Source organism: Lactuca sativa, chromosome 9, assembly GCF_002870075.4.
Source record: "Lactuca sativa cultivar Salinas chromosome 9, Lsat_Salinas_v11, whole genome shotgun sequence".
NCBI lineage: Eukaryota > Viridiplantae > Streptophyta > Magnoliopsida > Asterales > Asteraceae > Lactuca > Lactuca sativa.
In genome coordinates, this window is record NC_056631.2 from 68,970,948 (window position 1) to 68,995,502 (window position 24,555).

Sequence of the window (24,555 nt, forward strand, 5' to 3'; positions counted from 1 at the left end):
AGGAAACCGTAACTCAAACCATTTTTTTTTTAAATTCTAACAATTTACAAAATTTTATTTTTAGAAAATTATAACTATTATGAAATCTCATAGAATGTTTGATTATTTCTCCTCAAATGATTGTAATATATAATTAAACAAAATTCTTTTGCAAAGCATGATCACTTTACAAACTTTATACATGTTTTATTATTTTTTTGAGATTTATCACATGCACCTTTCTACATTGTACTTAGCTAGTGATCATCAAATGTCAATAATTTCATTTTAACATCATCCATAAATCATAATTTACCAAAATCTAAAGTAATTTGCAAACCATTTTACAAAATCCAATTCTACTTGGTTAAAAATAATCATTATTAGATTTCACAAACCGAACCAATCCAAAAAAAAAAAAAATACATCACAAAGAATACAAAGAATGAATGATTACTCATGATATTATTTTTAAAATTAATTACTTTGTGACATGATATTTTTCATTTTAATATTTTTAGTGAGCCCTAAGATAACCAAATGGGCTAGTTCTTGCATCTCTTTTTAGACTTCTGGGCCTAAATCTTCACAATTTCAAATTCAAAGAGCCCAAATTCGAAAATGCAAGGGTTTATCTAAATCGCCAAGTGGCTTGTTACATCATTCTTCTCCAGTCTCTTCTAGGGTTTAAGCAAAGACGTGCGATTCTTCAATCTCGTTTTCGCCACCTGAATAATGGCGTTTTGGGGTTAGTTTCAATAATTTTGTTCTTACATCTCTCACCCTCATTCATATCTTCGTAGATTGTTTTCTTAATGTTGTTCATTTGGTGTTTGATCTTCAGGAATTGAAATAAAGCCCGGCAAACCTCACCTTCATCAATACGACGATGAAAGAGGAAGGCTTCATCTATCACAGGTTTGTTTACGCCGCTCAAATAATTTCAACCGCTTTTGTACCCCCGATTTTTCTTCTACTTATCATGGTTTTACTTTTGCTAAGTTAGCAAGCTGAGAAACGATTATTTTATCTCATGAATCAAGTCCCATTTTTGAAGTTGAAATTAAGATTGAATTCTTCTGTTGATTTAGGCAACACTTGGTAGTGGTTCATCTAAAGAGAAGGCTGTTGTTGTGTGTAATGTTGGTGATAAGAAACCGATTTACTTATGCTCGTTGCTACCAAAAAAAATGGAGACATGCTCACTAAACATCGAGTTTGAGGAATATGATGAAGTTACATTCTCAGTTGAGGGACCTCACAGCATTCATCTATCTGGATTCTTCTATGGAGAAAAACCAGATTCTGATGACGAAGATGACTATGAATCGTATCCTTTTCTAAATCCTATTCCATTTGCTCTATGATATTGCCATGTAGACATGAACTTGAACATGAACTTATACTGTTAATTGTTTCTTTTCCTTAACAAGATTTTAAAGTGATTCTGATGAAGAAGGTATCATAGCACCAGAGATGGACATGGACTCTGAAGATGATAGTGATTTTAATTTTGATGAAGCAGATGACCTCACTGATAATGAGATGGATATGATGCCTAACAGTGGAGGTATATAAGTATATAACTATATTACATCTCTTTTGTTGCATTATATTGTTACACACTAGTTTTTGCATTTCTTAAATCACATTTGTTTTTCCTATTAGTGAGAATTGAGGAGATTGTTGATGAAGAAAATCCTGCCACTGAAAAAGCCACTCCTGCACAATCAAAGAAGAATAAACAGGGGCAAATTGTTGTAAAAAAGTCAAACAATGTTCCAGAAGTGGAGAGTGAAGATGAAGATGGGTTTCTGATATTACCCTCTGATAAGGACAAAGCTAGTGTTCCAGTTCCAGAGAGCAAACAAGTTTCAGAAGTGTCAATTGGAAAAGGTCAAAATGGTCAAGTCAAGAGGAAAAAAGGGAAAGATGATTCTGAACATACAGCAAAACGAAAGAAAGATGATTCTGTTACAGGAGATGATCCAATCAGGTATCATTTTCAATCTTGTTTTAAGACATGCACTCTAAACAAATGTGATCCATCAGTTCAATTCTATTTAGTTCTCTAATTACATATAACAATGTTTTTTTTTTTGGTGTTTTCAATTTCTAATTCCATTATGTTGCTCTTTGATTATCAATTTATCAGCCAACCAGAAAATGTAGCAGCAGTTTCTACACCAGAAACAGATGCCAAAAAATCAAAAAAGAAGAAGAAGAATAAGAAAGTAAAAGAGACACAAGAAAGTGGTGACAATAACAAAAATGTAGCTCAAAAGGAGGAAATCAATCAAGAGAAGACACCTGTAAAGTAAGTATCTTCTTACCTCACTTAGAGAAATAAAAACAAAGAGTAAATTGCAGTTTTGGTCTTTATTTTGGTGTCATATAAGTAACACATGATATTTGTAACTGTAAGGACCAAAAGTGAAAAAGAGCTATAAACTAAGGGACCAAATTTGTAATTTACAATAGAAACAAACAAATATATATATGAGTTAAAACACTAATTGTTTGTTTTATATTTATCAAAAGGGAGACAAAATCAGAATCCAAAGAGAAGAGTACAAGTACTACAAAGAAGGATTCAAAAGTAAAAACCGAAACAAAAGCATCTCAAGTTAGAACTTTTCCAAATGGATTAGTAATTGAGGAGATTCAAATGGGTAAACCAAATGGAAAACGGGCCGACCCGGGAAAGAAAGTGAGCCAATTTATATATATTTTTTGTTTTATAACTTGTTTCAAAGTAATCAAAGTTGTCTTAACTTTTTTATTTTTTATTTTTATTTTATTAGATCAGCATGCGTTACATTGGGAAGTTGCAGAAGAATGGAAAAATATTCGACTCTAACATTGGAAAAGCACCATTTAAATTTCGCCTAGGTAAAAATAATTTTTATATATATTTAAATTTGACATTTTAGTGTAAGATAATTTTATATATTAATAATGTTATATTTATTTATTTAAAACTTTTGTAGGTGTTGGGGAAGTGATAGCGGGATGGGATGTTGGTGTTAAAGGTATGCGTGTTGGGGACAAAAGAAGACTAACCATTCCTCCAGCTATGGGGTAATTTTTTATTTTTCTAAATATTTTAATATATATATATATATTTAGTTTTGTTATTTGTTTATATAAAAAAAATTAAATTTGAAAAATTGTGGTTTTTAGGTATGGTAGTAAAGGTGCTGGATCAGCCATACCACCAAATGCATGGTTGGTTTTTGATGTTGAATTGATAGATGTGAATTAGGTAGCTACTACTACTACTACATGATCTTGCAATATTTGTTTGATACACTAAATGATGAGAAGAATTTGTATTTTGGGTTTTTGGTGTTATGTTTTTTTTTTTTGTTTTATATTGAGAATTAAAGTGATCAATGGGAAAATCTGTTGGTTGTAAGTTGAGAAAATGTTATGCGCTATACGTTTTAAAGGAAATGCAATTTTGTATTGGAAGAAATGAAATTTGGTTCTTGATCAACATCGTGGTTTAATACTTTGTATGATTATGTTTTCTGATTTTTTGTTTGATACAGCTATTTTGCTTTTACTGCTTTAAGTTATTTACTGTATGTTTCTTTAAGATGTATCTAGGTATGTGTTACTGTTTACATCAACTTACTTTTCCTTTTACTTTATTTTTTTTTATTTATAATTTATTTTACTTTGTATTCATTAATTTAATTTATATACTTTTTGTATCAATAATTTTTTTTAAATCTTAAAAATATTTTAAAGACAAAATCTTATTATAATACAACATACTGAAATTACAGATTAATAAAATGTTTTCAAATATGCTCAATTAAATCATCTTGAAGAGCATGATGTATTATATTATCACTGTAATCTTTAATTAATATTTGTAATTGTAACTATGAATTTCTAATTAAATAAAATATTTTAGTTTCATTTATTAATATTATTTATATAAAATATAATAAAATGCTTATGTGGCACTGTAGAGTTTAATATGTAAAATGATATAATTAGTGGAATGTTGATGTGAAAATCCATTGAACTCTTAATGCATTAGAGATGACCTTAAACCTAGCAATGTGTACGTTATACTAATGTACTCATAATCTCTACTAATGAACAATCTTTAGGTAAGTGATCAATTATTCTTTTGTCCCACAAGATATCAATATAAATGTAATACATGGAGCTATGCAATCTCGGACGTTCAAGATTGTGTTTCTTGATAGAGATTTGTGTTGACCACACCATATTGAACTATTGATTCATTATTACTTCAGTTTGAGCACGACCATGTATTTGATGTCAACACCAATTCATCATGGGGCTAGGGACATCACTTCTCCCATAATGACAAAAGAAACAAGAGAAATTAAATATCCTCCTACTTTTTGTTCCTAAATATCTTCCTACCCAATGAAATGATGACATGTGTAACATTTAATGCTCATTTAATGAGATTTAATGATATTTTAGGATTCTAATATGACACATGTCATCAATTAAATGGGTAGGAAGATTTGTAGGATTAAAAGGTAGGAGGATATTTAATTTCTCAAGAAACAAATAAACTTTGACTACACTAAATCATCGACCGTTATGATAGAAGGAACGATCAAACTTAGACTACATAGACCTTATCATGTCATACCTGAACATTTCATGTATGGCTGCCAGTACAAACAACGTTGGAGCACACCAAAACATAACATACTGCATAACAAAGAATCTCATGCATTTATATTTGAAGAATATAAGATATTATCATCTTAGAATTACCCGTGAGTTTTCATGAAGTAAATCCATAAGTGCAGGTTGATCCAAATATATTAATATTCATGAACTTAAGTAAACATGCAAATAGAACATAATAATAAACTAATGAAAATGACTTCTCTCTAACATATATTAACATCTCCAAACAGTAACTGTCAAATCGGATAAATATTTACATTACGTAAGTTACCAAAACAAATCAACTAAACTAAATACACCCAAACCAATTCACGTGCAAATCTAATGCCTGTCGACCTAGTATGACTATCATGATTGGTCTGCGACAATGTTTAGTGAACGGATTGACACAGTTCTCTTCCGATGTGCCTCTACTAACTACAATGTCTCCTTGTTCAACCAACTTTTGGATGTAATGGTACTTCCTGAGTATATGTCATATGCACCTATGAGCTCTGAGTTATTTAGCCAAGGCGAATGCACCCTCATTGTCATAGAAGATCTTAACATGACCATCAATGCTAGTAACAACATGGACATCACTGATCAACTTCTTCATATACATGACCTCTTTTATATCTTCATTAACTACAATATAATTAGCCTATCTAGTCGAATCTGTTATTGTATACTGATTGAAACTACTCCAAGTCACTACTCTACCATTCAGTAAGAACACGAACTTTACTGCAAACAAGAATCATCTCTATCAATTTGGAAGCTAGCATCAGTGTAGCGCTTTACATCGAGCTCTTCCAAACCTACATAAACCAAGAACATATTCTTTGTCCTCCATACATACTTAAGAGTGTTCTTGAATGCAATCCAATGATTCTCAATAAGGTTATCCTGATAATTACTTGTCATGCTTAAAGCACAAACGACATCAGACCTTATACATATCATGACATACATGATCGATCCCACAACCAACACATATTGAACTCGACTCATTCTATCCAACTCATCACTAGTACTTGGACATTGAGGTTTGCTCAATGTTACATCATGTTGCATAACCCCAAACCCTTTCTTAGAGTCATGCATCTTAATTTTCTTTAAGACTTTATCTATATATGTACTATGGATCAACCCAACAGTTGCATAGATGTATCTCTATAGATATTTATGCTACTTTTTCATAATTATTCCTTGAGTTTGAGTATAACCCTTTTCAACTAGTCGAGCTTTGTATGTGTGTATATTACCATCCATGGCTGTCTTCTTCTAGAAGACCTATTTACACCCGAGTGTTTGAAGGTTTGATGTTTTATAAACCAAGTTCCAAACTTGGTTATTATACATGGATTTCATCTCACTCTCCATAGACTCTTTCCATTTGGCAGCCTCAGGGCCTGCCATGGCTTCCTACTAGATGGTAGAATTTTCATGATATACCAATAACTCATTGCCCTTATGGAAGATTGCCCTTCGAAAAATAAACAATTTATTCCCCGGATATTTGTAAAGATGAATGGCCAAAAGATCTAGCAGGATATCCAACAAAGTAACATCTATCTGATATGGGTTTTAACTTGTCGAGGAGTTCACAATAAATGTAAGCCTCAGAACCCCAAAACTTTTAAATTTACTAATGAGGAAGCAACCCCATTCTGCATTTCAGAGAGTTTCTTTGAAACCTTCTTAGATGGTACAATGTTTATGAATTTAGTTTTAGTATGTAAGGCATAGCCCCAGAAACCGATCGAAAGCGTATCACAAATCATCATTTAACATAACATATCAAGTAATGTCCAATTTCTCCTCTCGGCCACACCATTATGTCGTGGTGTTCAAGGAGGAGTCAACTAGTAAACATTTCCATAGTTCCTTAGATGATCATTGAATTCCCGACTAAGATACTCTACACCCATGTCGGATCGGAGGATTGCAATCCTTTTCCATAGTTGATTGTCTACTTCGTTCTAGAATGTCCTGAACACTTTATAGGTTTTAGATTTATGTTTAATCAGATAAACATAACCATATATATGTTGGGTTTTATTTAAAATCGTTTTCCCACAAACACTAAAAACAACAACGAAAGTCTAAAATAGAATAAACTTAAAACTCTTTTTAATCTACAAAGGATCATTTTGCAAGACATGGAAATATTAAATCTATCATAGAAGGAAAAATGTTACAACCTTTGAAGACTTTGATTCTCATGGGAGATGGAAGTTGGTGAAGTGATGCATGAAGCTCCAAATGAGAAGATCTTTACAAATATCCACCAAACAAGAGCAAACCACTTCAAGATTCTAGTTTTCACTTGTATTAAGTTGTTCTTAAGTCATTAAGACTTATAACAAATAAGACTTAAGGAGAAGCAACTTATGAACACTCTGTGACATCCCCAAAATCTCGGCCAGAAAACACCAATTTTCATTTATGCTTTTAAACATTTTCAGAGTAAATCCTTTTGATTTGAAAGAGTTGCGGAATTTGTTTCCAAAAACAAAACATGATAAAACAATGTTTACCGAAGCATTTCATAAAAGAAATGTATTTTCATTATAATCAAAACTCGGGGTGTCATGTTCCGATACAGACCAATAAGCATAAACGAATACATTACAAGTCATATAACAAATATAAACATATGCAAACTTGTAAACAAAACAACTTGATGGTTCATCCATCTCATGCCCTTCCGCCACTTCCTGTAATACAATTTAAATCTGAGTGGGTCAGGCTTGGGAGCCTGGTGAGCATATAGGGTTTTCAACCCACAATAAATATCATATTTAATTTTCACCAACCAACAATAACCCAATTACTCATTCCCGTTATTCTCACTTTAATGTCCCTAAAACAACTAACATAAGGGACCTAGTCTAAGAATATTTCATCGGGGCGACAACACATGCTTCGGGGGTACCTTAGCAATATAAGTCAAATAAGGCAACCATGAGGGGGATGGAGTACAACGAATGAACACCCAAGTTCATTAACACCTACAGGTGGCGAACCTGCTAATGTTTCCACAAGACTATCTAGAAAAGTATGTGGTCGTCATCTAAACTCTGCTAGATGACTAAATCAAACAACAACGAGGCCTCTCATCTGTTTATTACACACCAACTATCTACCCATGTTCTACCCAACATATTAGTAGATAAAAATATACATTTGTATATATAGTTTAAAAACCTGTTTATCATGCTTTAATCAGCACATATATCACATAACAGATGAGGCACGCACACACATAACACATATCTCATAGAGAAATAATCAGATCTATAAGATAGAAGAGAGTGAATACACATTCACACATAACACAACCAAATATATACACATAGCACGTATTTTATATAAAATACTTCATATTATTGTATTTGGAAAAAAGTAACTACACACTCACTTGATCAGAAGATGATCAGACAGCACTATGGCTTGCAGAAGTAGTAATCCTCAGCAGATCTGGAAGATCTCTATAAAAATCGAACTTCTCGCGGGCAGAGCTTCGGCTCGGGAACCGCACTTCTCGGGATCTTCGGGATCTCGGGACTTGCTTCGGGACTCGGGAATATTACCGGGGATTCGGGGTACTTCTGGCACGCAAATCAATGCAAAACGGGAGAGAGAAGAGAGAAAATAGCAACCCTAAACGGCTGGCCCTTCAAATCTATTTATAGGGCAAATTTGGCCCTTGCCATGTCGTGGCAACCTTTTTCCACGTCGTGGGCTTGGTCGTCACTGCATGCGTCATCCCAAGTTACATATGGGGGCCTTCCGGAGGTGACTGGACACTTGCCACGTCGTGGCAACCTTGTTCCACGTCGTGGGCTCTGACAGTTTTGGGGTTTCGCGCCCCGAACTTCAGAAATTCATAACTTTCGCATACGAACTCCGTTTTCGACGTTCTTTATATCGCCGCGAAGGTGAGATTATGCTCTACAACTCTCGTTTAGACTCCATTGGCTAATTTTGAATTTATTTTTAATATATTATAAGTGTAACGCCCGCAAATCCGGGCTAGTCAAATTAGAGGCAATAGGGGTCGAAAACGACTTTTCGACAAAAGATTATTTAGAATAAATAATCTTAACCAAGTTGTAGTATATGTCACGAGGTTTCCGTACATATAAAGAACGCTGAAATCCGAGTTATAACGAAGAAGTTATGGCCCGTCGAAGTTTTACGGCAAAACCGGCACAGCACCGGGAAGCGTAAATAGTGAATTTACGATAGAGCGAGATTTAGCCTTAGCGATCTAAACGGAAGTCGTAGAATATGTTAAACTAAGAACATCGATAAAAAGAACGCCCAAATCTGACTTCGTATGAAGAAGTTATGATTTTTCGAAGTTTCGTACTAGCAGTGTACAACCCGAAATTCGAATTTTAGATCGATTGATTTTTAGCCGACACAACCTAAACGAGAATTGAAGATCTCGTTATTAGTAGCATAACGATAAAAAGATAGACAAAAATGGACATCAGATAAAGAAGTTATGAGATTTTAATGGACCAATCCTGTCCCGGCCTGTTAAAAATATAACTTTAAAAATAAAGTCAAAATTAGCCGACGGAGTCTAAACGAAAGTTGTAGAGTACGTCTCCACCTACACGTGGATATAAAGAACGTCAAAAACGGAGTTCGTATGTACGAGTTACAAATTATAATAACATATTTACGTATTAAAATAAAGTATAAATCATGTATACATACACATATATATACATATGTATATATCATTAGAAAGGTATCGACGATGCGGTCATTATAAGACTAATGTTGAGTTCTTTCGACATTAGTTTAGTACAAATATCATTAAATCCATTTAAAATAGTATTATAGAGGGGTATTTAGTTGTTTATATAACTAAAAGGTCATTAAGTAATTATGGAGGGTAGTTTTTGAAAATTCAATTAGTATAAATAAGAGCCTTGGGCTCTCATATTTCTTGCACCATTCTCTTGATTCAAGAGTCTTTCTCTCCTTATCCCCCGAGCATTTCGGTCCCTCGTGATTCGACTTCTCTTTCTGTAGTTTAGTATAGTAAGGTGAGCCCTGAAGCGCTGCACGAATCTTTCTTAGAAAGATTCAGCGACGAAGTTCTGCCCCTGCAGAGCCTGACTCTTAGCTAAAACCCCCTTGTAAGTAAGTTATGCTTACCTTATTTTAATATAGCTTATATTTAAAATTAGTATTGTTATTATGAACTTATAATAAATATTTGAGCTATTATTATAACTTATATAAGTGTCGTTATAATTTTTTTAACTACTCGCGGTACGAGGAATCTGGTTTAAAGGGCCGCATAGGGTTGTTGGATTTCAGAAGTGCTATAAGCCAAAATGGTCATGCCCTCTGGTGTTTTATGTCTGGCCCCTGTCTGTACATAGTGGTTGGAAAATATTGTTTAACGCTTATATAACAATAATAATAATACTAAGACTAATAGTTGGTCACGGTAAATATTAGACTAAAATTTAGCGATAATAATGCTAGGTTTCGTCGAAGGAAAATAGAATCGTTAGAAGCAAGCGCTACCCGATTTTGGAATCATCACTTTAACAAGTGAGTGCATAGTTACTTTCAGCTTACACATAGATATGAAGTATTTTACGTGCTGTGTGTGTATATTATCTGTATACTTGCTATCTATATTGGAAGAACATTTTATACATGTTTTCAGTGATTCAAACTGTATAAGTATTTTATATCTACATAATGTGCGGGGTAAAACACGGGTAGATATAATAGTTGCTGTGTGACAAAATAAAATAATGAGAGGCCTCGTTATAGCTGTTCTTGATGATCTAGTCATCTAGCGGAGTATAGATGACGACCACGGACTATTCTAGACAGTCCAGTGGAACACTAGCAGGCTCGCAACCTGTAGGTGTTTATTCGAACTGTGTGTTTAACCAAACTGTGTGTTTATTCGAACTGTGTGAACTGTGTGCTCACCAGGTATACTCCATCCCAATGACAGTCCTTTAACTAGGTCCCTTGTGTTAGATGTTTTAGGGACGTAATGTGAGGATAACGGGAATGGGTAATTGGGTTGATTGTTTGATGTTTAAAAATAATAATTATATTATTGTGGGTTGAAAACCCTATGTACTCACCAGGTTTCCCAACCTGACCCACTCAGTTTATTTATATCACAGGTGTTGATATGAAGTCACATTACACAGAGAGATTTAAAGAGATGTAGATCACTAGTGTAAATAATTGTAAGTTCTGTTTATGCTTATGTTTCTGTATTAACGATGACATCCCAAACGTTTTAAAATGAAATAAATACGTTTCTTCGAAAATGTTTTAATAACGTATTTACCATGTTTTTCTGGGAACAAATTCCGCAACATTTTTATAAAATGAAGTACTCTGATTTTTATAAAGCATAAACAAACCGGTCTTTTCTGGCCGTGATTTTGGGGATGTCACAATAAGTACATTACTTATATATTATCTTTAGTAGGCCGGGACAGGAAAACTCCGTTCGAAATTCATAACTCCTTCATCTGAACTCCGATTCCGTCCATCTTTCCGTCGTTGCACTACTATCGATGAGATCTTCAATTCTCATTTAGATCACTAAGGATAGATATCTATCTACCTTAAATTCACTATTTACGTCGCGTTGGGTCATGCCGGTTCTATCGCGAAACTTCGACAGGTCATAACTTCTTCGTTATAACTCGGATTTTGGCGTTCTTTATATGCACGAAAACCTCGTTTCAACTACTACAACATTATCCATAGATATCGGCTTTATCTAACATTTCATTTTGACACTTATTTTTATTCTTAATTAAATTAAGACACACAATTAAGCACAAAACACATAATACTCAAATAATACACTCCTATTATTTCAAAACGGGTTACAAAGGTTAACCTAGACTATTACATCAATGATAATGCCTAGCCTGGAAACGCGGGCGTTACAGTTCTCTCCCCCTTAGGATGATTCCGTCCCCGGAATCACACATCAACAAACAAATGCGGATAGCGACTCAACATATCACTCTCCGTTTTCCAAGTGGGATTTGACCCATTCGTATGTTTCCAACGGACAAACACTAATTCGACCTTCTTGCGTCGAAGCTTCTTAGTCTTTCGGCCAACAATTGCCTCTGGTTCTTCAATTAACCTCTTGTTTTCATCAATTCTCAATTCAGAAATTGGAATTATATCGGGAACTTCTCCCGTGAACTTCCTCAAATAATACACATGAAAAGTGTTGTGAATTCCATTCAGTTCTTCGGGAAATTCGAGCTTGTAAGCTTGGTTCCCAATCCTCTGAAGAACTTTAAACGGTCCAATAAACCTTGGACTCAAATTTCCCCTTTTACCAAATCTTATAAGTCCCTTCCACAGCGAGACTTTAAGCAAAACCGAATCTCCAATTTCAAAAGTCATCGGTCATCGCTTCTTGTCAGCATAGCTCTTTTGACGATCCTGAGCTGCTAACATTCTTTCCCTAATTATTTTCAACTTTTCAGCAGTTTGATGAACCATCTCGGGACCCATAAACTGCTTTTCCCCAGCCTCAAGCCAACAAGACGGCGTACGACACTTCTGTCCATACAAAGCTTGATAAGGTGCCATCTTAATGCTCGAGTGGAAACTATTATTGTAGGAAAACTCTACTAATGGTAAATGTTCATCCCAATTACCTAGGAATTCCAAGGTACATGCTCTCAGCATATCTTCAAGTGTTTGTATTGTTCTTTCACTCTGACCATCAGTCTGCGGATGGTAAGCTGTGCTTAAACATAACTTGGTACCCATTTCCTCTTGTAGACATTTCCAAAACCTTGAGGTGAAACGGCTATCACGATCCGATACAATTGTTAACGGAACACCGTGAAGCCTCACAATTTCCTTTACAGAAGAATTCGCAAGCTTTTCCATAGACCATTTCTCCCTGGCCGCTATGAAATGCACACTCTTAATGAATCGATCAACGACCACCCAAATCATGTCGTGACCATTCTTTGTTCTGGGCAGTTTAGTGACAAAATCCATAGTAATGTCTTCCCACTTACCCATAGGCACAGGCAATGGTTCTAAACTCCCGTAAGGTTTCTGATGTTGTGTCTTGACTCTCGCACAAGTCACACACTCGGCCACATACTTTGCAACATCAAGCTTCATTGTCGGCCACCAGTAGTAGGGTTTCAGGTCCCTATACATTTTAGTGCTACCCGGATGAATTGAGTACATGGTTTTGTGAGCTTCTTCCATCAGAAGATCCCTAATTCCTCCTGACTTAGGTACCCAAATACGATCTTGGAATATCTTCAGTCCATGACCGTTAGTACCAAACACCAACGTTTTACCCAAACGTTCCTCCTTTCGGTCATTTTTCTCAGAAGCTTCCTCTTGAGCTTTCTTTATACTTTCCACAATGGTCGAGACAACTTCAATTCTCAACGCTCTTGGCCTTTTCCTTTCAAGATTGACCTTCCGACTGAGAGCATCAGCAACAACATTAGCTTTACCGGGGTGGTAAAGTATCTCGCAGTCGTAGTCTTTAAGTAATTCTAGCCAGCATCGTTGCCTCATATTCAATTCTTTCTGATTAAAGAGATATTGGAGACTCTTATGATCAGTAAAAAGTTTGCATTTCGTGCCATAGAGGTAATGCCTCCATATTTTCAGAGCGAAAACTACCGCTGCCAACTCCAAATCATGAGTCGGGTAATTCTTTTCATGCTCTTTCAGTTGTCGAGACGCATATGCTATCACCTTTTCTCCTTGGGTCAAAACACAACCCAATCCAACACCAGACGCATCGCTATAAACAACGAAGTCTTCAACTCCATCGGGTAGAGAAAGTATCGGTGCCTCGCATAGCTTCTTCTTTAACTTCTCGAATGCTTCTTTATGCTTATCACTACAAGCATAAGTAGCTCCTTTGTGGGTCAAAGCTGTTAATGGAGTAGCAATCGAAGAAAAGCCTTGGATAAACTTGCGGTAATATCCAGCTAATCCCAAAAAGCTTCGAATCTCCGTGGGACTTTTCGGTTGTTCCCACTTCATCACAGCTTCGATCTTCGCTGGATCAACCATTATCCCTTCTTGGTTGACCACGTGACCCAAGAATTGGACTTCACGAATCCAAAAATCACATTTGGAGAACTTCACATACAACTTCTCCTGCTTCAAAACTTCTAACACTTCTCGCAAGTGTCTGCCATGCTCCTCCTGGCTTTTCGAGTAAATCAGAATGTCATCTATGAACACTATCACAGATTTATCAAGGAACGGGTTACAAACCCTATTCATCAAATCCATGAACGCTGCCGGAGCATTGGTTAGTCCAAACGACATAACCAAGAACTCGTAGTGTCCATATCTAGTTCTGAATGCAGTCTTCTCGATATCTTGCTCTCTTACTTTCAGCTGATGATATCCTGACCTTAGATCGATCTTCGAGAAATAGCTCGAACCTTGCAATTGATCAAATAGGTCATCAATCCCCGGCAACGGATATCTATTCTTTATTGTTGCCTTGTTCAGCTCTCTGTAATCGATGCACATTCTCATACTTCCATCTTTCTTCTTCACAAATAGCATCGGAGCTCCCCAGGGCGATGAACTAGGTCTAATGAAACCTTTGTCCAATAACTCCTGAAGTTGCATCATCAACTCCTTCATCTCCGTCGGTGCTAATCGATAAGGTGCTTTTGCTATTGGCGTGGTTCCTGGTAACAAGTCTATTCTGAACTCCACTTGTCTATCAGGTGGTAATCCAGGAAGATCTTCGGGAAATACTTCCGGATAATCACACACCACTGGAATACTCCGCATCACCTTCTTTTCTTTCTTAGCATCAATCACGAATGCTAAATATGATGTACATCCCTTGGTCAAACACCTTCTGGCTTTCATTAGGGAAATGATTCCAGAATTCACTCACCGTTTGTCCCCATACACCATAAACGAATCTTTACCAGGCGGGTTTACTTTAACTATCTTCTTCTTGCATAAAATTTCAGCATCATTGGCGCTAAGCCAATCCATTCCCAACACGATGTCGAAACCATTAAGCTCGATAGGCAATAATTCCTCATGGAACTTATTCCCATTAAGATCAATTAAGATGTCTTTCATACGATGGCTAACAGGTACAAACTTGCCACTAGCTACTTCGACTAATAAAGCATCATCTAGTCTATCAATAGGCAAAGCTAGCTTTCTACCAAACTCATGCGAAATAAAGGAGTAGTTGGCTCCAGAATCAAACAAAATTTGAGCAGGTAATTCATTTACGAGAAAGGTACCTGAAGCGACATCAACTTCATCTTTAGCAGCCTCAAGTGTCATCTGGAAGGCTCTCGCCTTCGACTTTGGTGGAATGTTGGGCCTAGCTGCCTCCTTCTTCTTCGGACAGTCTTTCAAAATATGCCCCTCTTCATTACAACCAAAACACATCCTTTTGTTGTTCGGACATTCATTGGCAAAATGTCCAACCTTCCCACACTTGTAGCAGGTCACATCCTCGCTACACTTCCCAAAGTGCTTTTTCTTACACTTATCACACCACTTCGCTTCGCCTCCTTTTCCTCCAAAGTTTTTCGAATCAGATTTCGAAAATTTGCCCTTCATACCGGAACCAGATGTTCCCTCAAACTTTCTTTTCTCACCAACCTCAACCTTGTCGGTGGTTCTCCCCTTGATCATGTTCTCAACAGACTTGGTAGCCCAGATAGCTGCCTCTAGAGTAAGTGTCTGACGTACTGGAACCTTGTACTCCCATGGGAGTCCCTTCGCATACCGATCCACCTTTGTCAGCTCATCTGGAACGATGCGCAAAGCAAACTCCATCTTATCGGTGAAGTTATTGGTGTATTCATCAACTGACATGCTGCCTTTCGTCAATGTCAAAAACTTGTTCTCTAGTTCTAACAGATTTTGAGCCGAGCAGAACTTGCGCTTGAACTGCACCAAGAACTCTGCCCATGACAATTGCAGTGGCTCATTAGGGCTCAAAGTCTCCCCTAGCGTGTTCCACCAACGAACGGCTCCACCTTGGAATTGTCGCACTGCATAGATAGTCTGCAACTTACCTCTGCAGCCACAAGTCATGAAGGCTAGCTCCATTTCGGAGATCCAATCCATAACCCCAATCGGATCCTCCTTTCCATTAAAGGTCGATGGTTTGCAAGTCAAAAAGTCCTTGTACTTGCATCCTATTCCATCATTCCTTCTATCATGGTTGTCGTGCCTAACTATCGGTGGGTTGGCTGGACCAACAGACCCACTGAAGTTTCCACCTTCCGAGTGCCCTTCATTTAATTTAGGCTCTTCCACACGAATTGACAGTTCTTCACGATTCTGCTGAAGCAACCGTCTTGTTTCATCCATCTGACGATCCAACATCATTTGAATCATCAATTGCACACCAGCCATGGTTATTGGCTCAGGTGCTGCTGCTACGATAGGTACTTGCTCAATTACTGGTGGTTGATTCCTGTTTTCGTCAGCATTTCCAACTCCACTTCTTGTTCTCACCATTTTGATCTACACACCAAATAAGGTGAAATTAGATCCTCAATCACGATAGATAATCAAATCATCCTTATCACTCCGAAACGTTTACATGCTAGTTCTAATATCGTAGACGCACGCTTAGAATCCTACACACATAAGGTTTCTAGATCCGGTCGGCAACAGACCATAGATCGGAACAAATAATATCATATATGGCAACATATAACATTTAGCACATAAAGCATTTTAGGCAACTTTCCTAAAATATACTAGTGCTCGTGTCTAAAATATAACAGACACACATCTCAAAACTTCACTTAGCATTCTAAGTTCAAGTCTAGAAATCCTACAAATTCCTAGTTCGCTTAAACTAATGCTCTGATACCAACTGTGACATCCCCAAAATCTCGGCCAGAAAACACCGATTTTCATTTATGCTTTTAAACATTTTCAGAGTAAATCCTTTTGATTTGAAAGAGTTGCGGAATTTGTTCCCAAAAACAAAACATGATAAAACAATGTTTACCGAAGCATTTCATAAAAGAAATGTATTTTCATTATAATCAAAACTCGGGGTGTCATGTTCCGATACAGACCAATAAGCATAAACGAATACATTACAAGTCATATAACAAATATAAACATATGCAGACTTGTAAACAAAACAACTTGATGGTTCCTCCATCTCATGCCCTTCCGCCACTTCCTGTAATACAATTTAAAACTGAGTGGGTCAGGCTTGGGAGCCTGGTGAGCATATAGGGTTTTCAACCCACAATAAATATCATATTTAATTTTCACCAACCAACAACAACCCAATTACCCATTCCCGTTATTCTCACTTTAATGTCCCTAAAACAACTAACATAAGGGACCTAGTCTAAGAATATTTCATCGGGGCGACAACACATGCTTCGGGGGTACCTTAGCAATATAAGTCAAATAAGGCAACCATGAGGGGGATGGAGTACAGCGAATGAACACCCAAGTTCATTAACACCTACAGGTGGCGAACCTGCTAATGTTTCCACAAGACTATCTAGAAAAGTATGTGGTCGTCATCTAAACTCCGCTAGATGACTAAATCAAACAACAACGAGGCCTCTCATCTGTTTATTACACACCAACTATCTACCCATGTTCTACCCAACATATTAGTAGATAAAAATATACATTTGTATACATAGTTTAAAAACCTGTATATCATGCTTTAATCAGCACATATATCACATAACAGATGAGGCACGCACACACATAACACATATCTCATAGAGAAATAATCAGATCTATAAGATAAAAGAGAGTGAATACACATTCACACATAACACAACCAAATATATACACATAGCACGTATTTTATATAAAATACTTCATATTATTGTATTTGGAAAAAAGTAACTACACACTCACTTGATCAGAAGATGATCAGACAGCACTATGGCTTGCAGAAGTAGTAATCCTCAGCAGATCTGGAAGATCTCTACAAAAATCGAACTTCTCGCGGGCAGAGCTTCGGCTCGGGAACCGCACTTCTCGGGATCTTCGGGATCTCGGGACTTGCTTCGGGACTCGGGAATATTACCGGGGATTCGGGGTACTGCTGGCACGCAAATCGATGCAAAACGGGAGAGAGAAGAGAGAAAATAGCAACCCTAAACGGCTGGCCCTTCAAATCTATTTATAGGGCAAATTTGACCCTTGCCACGTCGTGACAACCTTTTTCCACGTCGTGGGCTTGGTCGTCACTGCATGCGTCATCCCAAGTTGCATCTGGGGGCCTTCCGGAGGTGACAGGACACTTGCCACGTCATGGGCTCTGACAGTTTTGGGGTTTCGCGCCCCGAACTTCAGAAATTCATAACTTTCGCATACGAATTCCGTTTTCGACGTTCTTTATATCGCCGCAAAGGTGAGATTATGCTCTACAACTCTCGTTTAGACTCCATTGGCTAATTTTGACTTTATTTTTAATATATTATAAGTACATTACTTATATATTATCTTTAGTAGGCCGGGACAGGAAAACTCCGTTCGAAATTCATAACTCCTTCATCTGAACTCCGATTCCGTCCGTCTTTCCGTCGTTGCACTACTATCGATGAGATCTTAAATTCTCATTTAGATCACTAAGGATAGATATCTATCTACCTTAAATTCACTATTTACGTCGTGCTGGGTCGTGCCGGTTCTATCGCGAAACTTCGACAGGTCATAACTTCTTCGTTATAACTCGGATTTTGGCGTTCTTTATATGCACGGAAACCTCGTTTCAACTACTACAACATTATCCATAGATATCGGCTTTATCTAACATTTCATTTTGACACTTATTTTTATTCTTAATTAAATTAAGACACACAATTAAGCACAAAACACATAATACTCAAATAATACACTCCTATTATTTCAAAACGGGTTACAAAGGTTAACCTAGACTATTACATCAATGATAATGCCTAGCCTGGAAACGCGGGCGTTACACACTCAAACTCTATAGTACAAAATGCAAGAGAGAAGAGGGAAAGAGCCTTAGAAGGCTACAATTTTGAGAGGAAAAAGAGAAGAGAAATGCATGAGATAAACTAGCTAGTTTTTGCTCCAAGACCTTCTTTATATATTAGCACAAATGTACCAAATTAAACAAGTCATTTAATGAAAGTATGGAACCATCTTTCAAGCATGGTAGGAAGATAAGGAAAGACAACACACTTCCTCTTCCGATGAAGGGAATCCACGACTTTGACTTCTTGGAAGTCAAGTTTGTGTATTGTTTACATAATGTCGTAACTAGTAGTTACATTGCAACTAAATGCATATTGTAAGTGCCCAAAAAGTATGTACGTAACATTTGTATTCATCCTGAAACGACCCAAAAATACGCCCCAAAAATTTCATTTTTCAACATAACCAAAAACCATAATTTGAGTGTCATATCATAAAACCATACGTGATGTATCTCAAACATAATAAAAACACTGTGAGGGAAAAACTGTATCATATCTAAATCAAAAACTGAATCAACTCCCAGGATAAAAGCTGAAGCTGTGGTGTGTGCGATGCCATCATCTCGAGCTCTTCCCTTTGCTTGCGGAAGTACCTGAAACCAAAACTGAAACTGTAAGCACGAAGCTTAGTGAGCTCCCCCAAACTACCATATACCATACAATAACATATCAAGCACATACTGGGGCCTTGCCCCCTCCATCGAACCGAAGTTCGAAGCTGACTGACGGGGACCTTGTCCCCTACATCGGACCGAAGTCCGAAGCTAACTGACTGGGGCCTTGCCCCCCTCCATCGGACCGAAGTTCGAAGCTGACTGACTGGGACCTTGTCCCCTCCATCGGACCGAAGTCCGAAGCTAACTGTCTGGGACCTTGTCCCCTCCATCGGACCGAAGTCCGAAGCTAACTGACTGGGGCCTTGCCCCTCCATCGGACCGAAATCCGAAGCTAACTGAACACAGCATATCATAACATATTAACTGGCATAAACTCACATATACTGCATACTACATCGGGCCGTAGCCCGGAACACATAACACATAAATCCTGTCTGAGCCACGAAGGCATCAAACATACTAACTACTGTATCAGATCAAAATCCGAAAACTACTGCTAGCTAAACGGGCCGGCATTGTGGCCTTAGACCCGTTCCTACTGGAAGGAAACTCACCTCGTGAACTGGCTGCTGAGTGAATGGCTCTGAGGGCTAACTGCTGCTGCTCCGGTATCTCCCCGACTACAAGTCCATAAACACACTCAATTAAATACTGAACACTGTACTGGGTAAAATGACTCTTTTACCCTTGGTCAAAGTCAACTCTTGGTCAAAGTCAACCCACAGTTGACCTGACTCGCCGAGTTGGGCCGCCAACTCGCCGAGTCTCTAATCTCACTTCTCAATCCTACTCGTGGCTACTCGTCGAGTATGACATCGAATCGACGAGTACCCTCTCGATCCAAGAACTCAGACAATCTTCATCCGACTCGCCGAGTCATATGAACAACTCGACGAGTTGTTCTTGAGCTTAAGGAGATTGCCTTGGACTCGCCGAGTTATAAGAACAACTCGCCGAGTCCCTCCATTACTGAGTCTACCCTCGAACTCGCTGAGTCCACTCCACTACTCACTGGTCCCACTCAACACCGCTCAAAAGGAAGAAATCGGGGACTCGCGACTCGACTCGCTGAGTCGTTCTTCCGACTCGCCGAGTCACAACCATGCAACTATTCTACCCTCGATTCTGCTTGAATCCATTACATACAAATGATAGATCTGAGTCCAATAAGCTGATTTACCACGTAAAGTTTCCAACTTTACGTGTACAAACACATGAAAAAGGGGATAAAGGCTAAAAAGGCACTTAAAAGGGTAGATCTAGGGTTATTATGCAAAATAGCTCCATAAAGGCAATAGATCTGGGCTCTACAACTCCTAAATGGACAGATCTAAGGATATCTCGTCATAAAAGGGCTTCCATAACAACATAAGGCTTGAGAAAAGCATCAACTAGATCTAGAAGAGTTCTAATGGGGTTTTAAAGCATAAAAGGGAAGGAAATCCGAAGAATACCTCAAAGAACTCTGGTTTTCCCCTGAATCTTTGCTCTACAACTCTTCTCCTTGCTCCTTTCTTCTTCTCCTTCTTCAAGCCTTCACAAATGCACACAAGATCACATAAATCACTCAAGAACGAATTAGGGTTTTCTCACAGCTCTCTGAGGGTGAAGGAGGCGAGATTGGGGGCTATAAGGTGGCTTAAATAGTGGGCAACCCGTGGATTTAGGGTTTCTCACAGACAGACAGACTCGCCGAGTCCAGAATATGGACTCGCCGAGTCGCCAGCTAACACGTGCTCGAAATCCCGTCCCTACTCGGCGAGTCAGGCTATGAACTCGCCGAGTCCCTCTTGCAAACTTCAAAGTAAATACCATGGAATCATCTTACCGGAGACGGGTCGTTACACGTCCCTTATAAATATAACTAGTTTTTGTTCTCTTTTGTTATTATTTCCTAGAAGCAATAATTCATAATATGTTGGTAAAATATTATTTTCATAAAATAACGATTTTCCAATTAAATACAAGTGTTGATTATATTTAGTAATAATCAAATTACTTTAATAAATAATGAATTAGTAGTAACTTGCTATAAGGTGTGACCCTGTAGGATGATATGTTATTAACAAATATCATTTTAAAATGACTTTTGGGCATAAAGATCTTTCAATCTACTAAATCCATCAGTAATGTAACAAAGTATCTCTCATCTTGCCTTTTGGTTAATCTGAACAATCCCATTACCCATCTTGGTATGAATGTGATATAATGTACTTGCTTTTCAATTACATTATGTAACAAACAGTAAAACTAGGTCATCGTTCACCGGTCTATGTTACCATGAACACCTATTAAAATAGATCTAATGTATTATATTACACAAATTTATTGCAAATAAAGTTTTATATTTAAAAATGCATACATAATACCACTCAAGTCTTCATTGGGTATAGATCGTTAACAAACAAACACTATTCACTATACATAAGTAATGGTTTAATACATTAAAACACGATTTATGTATTAAGTAGTTTTATGTACAAATAATACACTAAACAGAGCATGAGAACACGATTACATGGATATAAAGAACATCGAACACGAAGATTGTGCGCAAGAGTTACGATCATTTTAAGAAAACAAACCAGTATTATAACTGATTTGTCCGTAAACGAGCCTTAAATCGATTCGTAAGGATAGCTATGCATTTCATTAAGTGTTTTAAGCACATTTTTGGAATCAGACCATAACCTAATATTTGATTCCATTCTCAAAATCTCGTTAACACGAATTTTTAATAGGTTTATGTTGACATATCTTCAAAATGCATGTATTCTCAGGAACATAAGAAGCCAAAGTGTCACCTTCAAGAATACTTAGAGAACTATTTAGCAATCACAGTTATGTACTTCATTATGTTTATGCCTGACTGTTAGGTCACATATCGTATTTTGGATTATCATGTAATAAATTAGATAATGTAACTTCTAGTTCCATATTAATAGAAGCTAGTATTTTATGATGTTATATTTGTATTGTTTAATGTATGTTCAATAAATGTGATCAATGAATAAGTTGCACAACCTGACGCTTCCGCCGGGGATATGACATATTACCTAAGGATTTTTGGAAGTTCACGCTCACTATATACAATAGTTACTGGTCGGGAAACTATTTTTTTAGAATCTACATCTTGGTTTAAAGCAATGTGACCCATTTCCACGAAATGCTAATGCCCATAAATTACTGGGATACCAAACCCACCGGTGTAATCTCCATGGATAGTTTCACACTCATTCTTGTGAATGTACATATGTACTACAATAGCCTGATGATAAGTGGGATTGTAGAGGTTTTTTATGTTGGTTATTAAATAGGTTGATTATTGATCAATCAGTGAGCGTAATCAGTGAGCGTTGAGGGAAGCACCAAGAAAGGCGATTTACATGAATAACATGGGATACATGTAACAAGTAAGGGTCCACCTGTATGTTTTATCATTATCTGAACATATGTAAATGTTTGTGAATATTTATATTTCTAGTATTTTTATGTTTCATGTGGATAGCATTAATTGGTTATTTCCTTCGAATTGCCATAAATATTTGGTTAGTTTACTCAATTTCCCAACTTATAATCATAAAGTTACAAATGACCATCATACCAAACACATAAAAAAATTATATAAAAGACCATTGAATTGACACTCCGAAATGCCATTTCGAAATGGCTACTATGGATTTCGGACTCTCTTCCGAAGTGTCATGTTCCGAAGAAGTTGGTTATTTGCCAAAAATAAAAAATGGTTATTTTTTCAATATAGACATTTATATTGGTTAGTTTATTCAATTTCCCTAATAAATATCATGATATAAAGATAAGTGACATACATATGGTCTTCAATGGTTGTTGAAATAGATATCCAAAGAAGTTGTCATCATAGGACAAGATCTCTACCGTATAAATTCTATTAATTTGTAATTATGAGACGACTATTTAACCCTTACCTAGTACTCTTACTAAGGCTAAACGAAGTGGATGTCATCGACACCACTCCATCTATGCTCCACCTAGATAAACTTGAGCAATGACATCTTGATACCTCCATGATGCAGTGATGTTGATAGTATGGAGAGAGAGAGAGAGAGAGAGAGAGAGAGAGAGAGAGAGGTGTTGATGGTAAGGAGAAGAGAAAATTTTGAGTTGCATAAACATGTTGATGACCAATGTTTGCTAAAAAAGTTTGTGTATGGGGTGGTGTTACCGACCCTTTATGCTATCTTATATATTAGCTTCAAAGAATGTTGATTCTGTTTGTGTTGATTCATGTTCTCTAATTTGAACAAATCTGAAAATTGTTGTAAATGCTTTAGCTGATGTGATTTAAGCCTCAAACTCGATCCCCTAATGAGGTGTTGCAATCGATTTTGGTAACTCTTTGAAGTATCAAAGTTTAAAAAACCATGACAAGAATGACGATTAAGGTATGTTGTTGTTCGTAGTGATTACAATTGTTGATAACATTGAGTGGACATAAGTTTATAATTCAAGATATTGGATACATCTTTCGTTTCCAAATTTATAAGTTGTGGTAATTTTGTGTCTCGCCATGGACGTCACTGCACTCGTGATGTTCCCCCACCTCCCCACATGGTGCAATGGGGGTATACCGACTAGGGTGAGAGAGTTATGGTAAGTTAGATGCATGTGGGTTAGAACAAGCTAATATAAAATAACATATTATAAGTGTTGATGTCATGTTTTACGATTGTTGATTTGAATTTTTATATTCATTTATGCTTTTTATGTTTGTGACGTTATGTTTAACAATTATTGATATGAAGTTTTTAAAAGTGGTTTAAGTTTTGCAACTCAGAGATTTGATAAATGTTAGTATGATCAATATATTAGAAGTACCGACATCATGTTTTACAACTATTGATTTGAATGTTTATATTCATTTATGTTTTTTTATGTTTGTTCTTTTATTATCTCTTATGTTCGTTTATCTTAACATACATAAATGAACAAATAAGAACGACATAATTTGTTGAAAGAATGAACACGAACAAGAAAATTTCATTTGTTTGTTTGATTAACGAAAATGAACATAAACAAGCCATTGTTCATGTTCGTTCGATTGATTTACAGTCCAGTGTGACAAGGACCAAAACAACAAAAGATATCCGATTTTGGATCACCGATGCAAGTTTAAACATTTTTAGATTGAAACACAAAAATTTGACAACTATAGGGACCATTCTTGCAATTTGATCTTTCATATAATACTTGAATAAAACCTTTTTACACATTAATTAAAC

General features: G+C 36.7%; 1 protein-coding gene across 1 annotated transcript; it reads left to right on the forward strand.

Annotated features, from left to right (window-relative positions):
- The first annotated feature begins 589 nt into the window (after positions 1-589).
- LOC111901654 (peptidyl-prolyl cis-trans isomerase FKBP53) lies at positions 590-3,478 on the forward strand. The gene is made up of 10 exons (XM_023897540.2): positions 590-727; positions 824-897; positions 1,071-1,309; positions 1,422-1,549; positions 1,648-1,975; positions 2,135-2,296; positions 2,521-2,689; positions 2,784-2,871; positions 2,970-3,060; positions 3,163-3,478. Exons 1-10 carry the CDS (start codon positions 715-717, stop codon positions 3,242-3,244), a joined length of 1,374 nt encoding a protein of 457 aa, XP_023753308.1. The 5' UTR covers positions 590-714; the 3' UTR covers positions 3,245-3,478.
- The last annotated feature ends 21,077 nt before the right edge of the window (positions 3,479-24,555 follow it).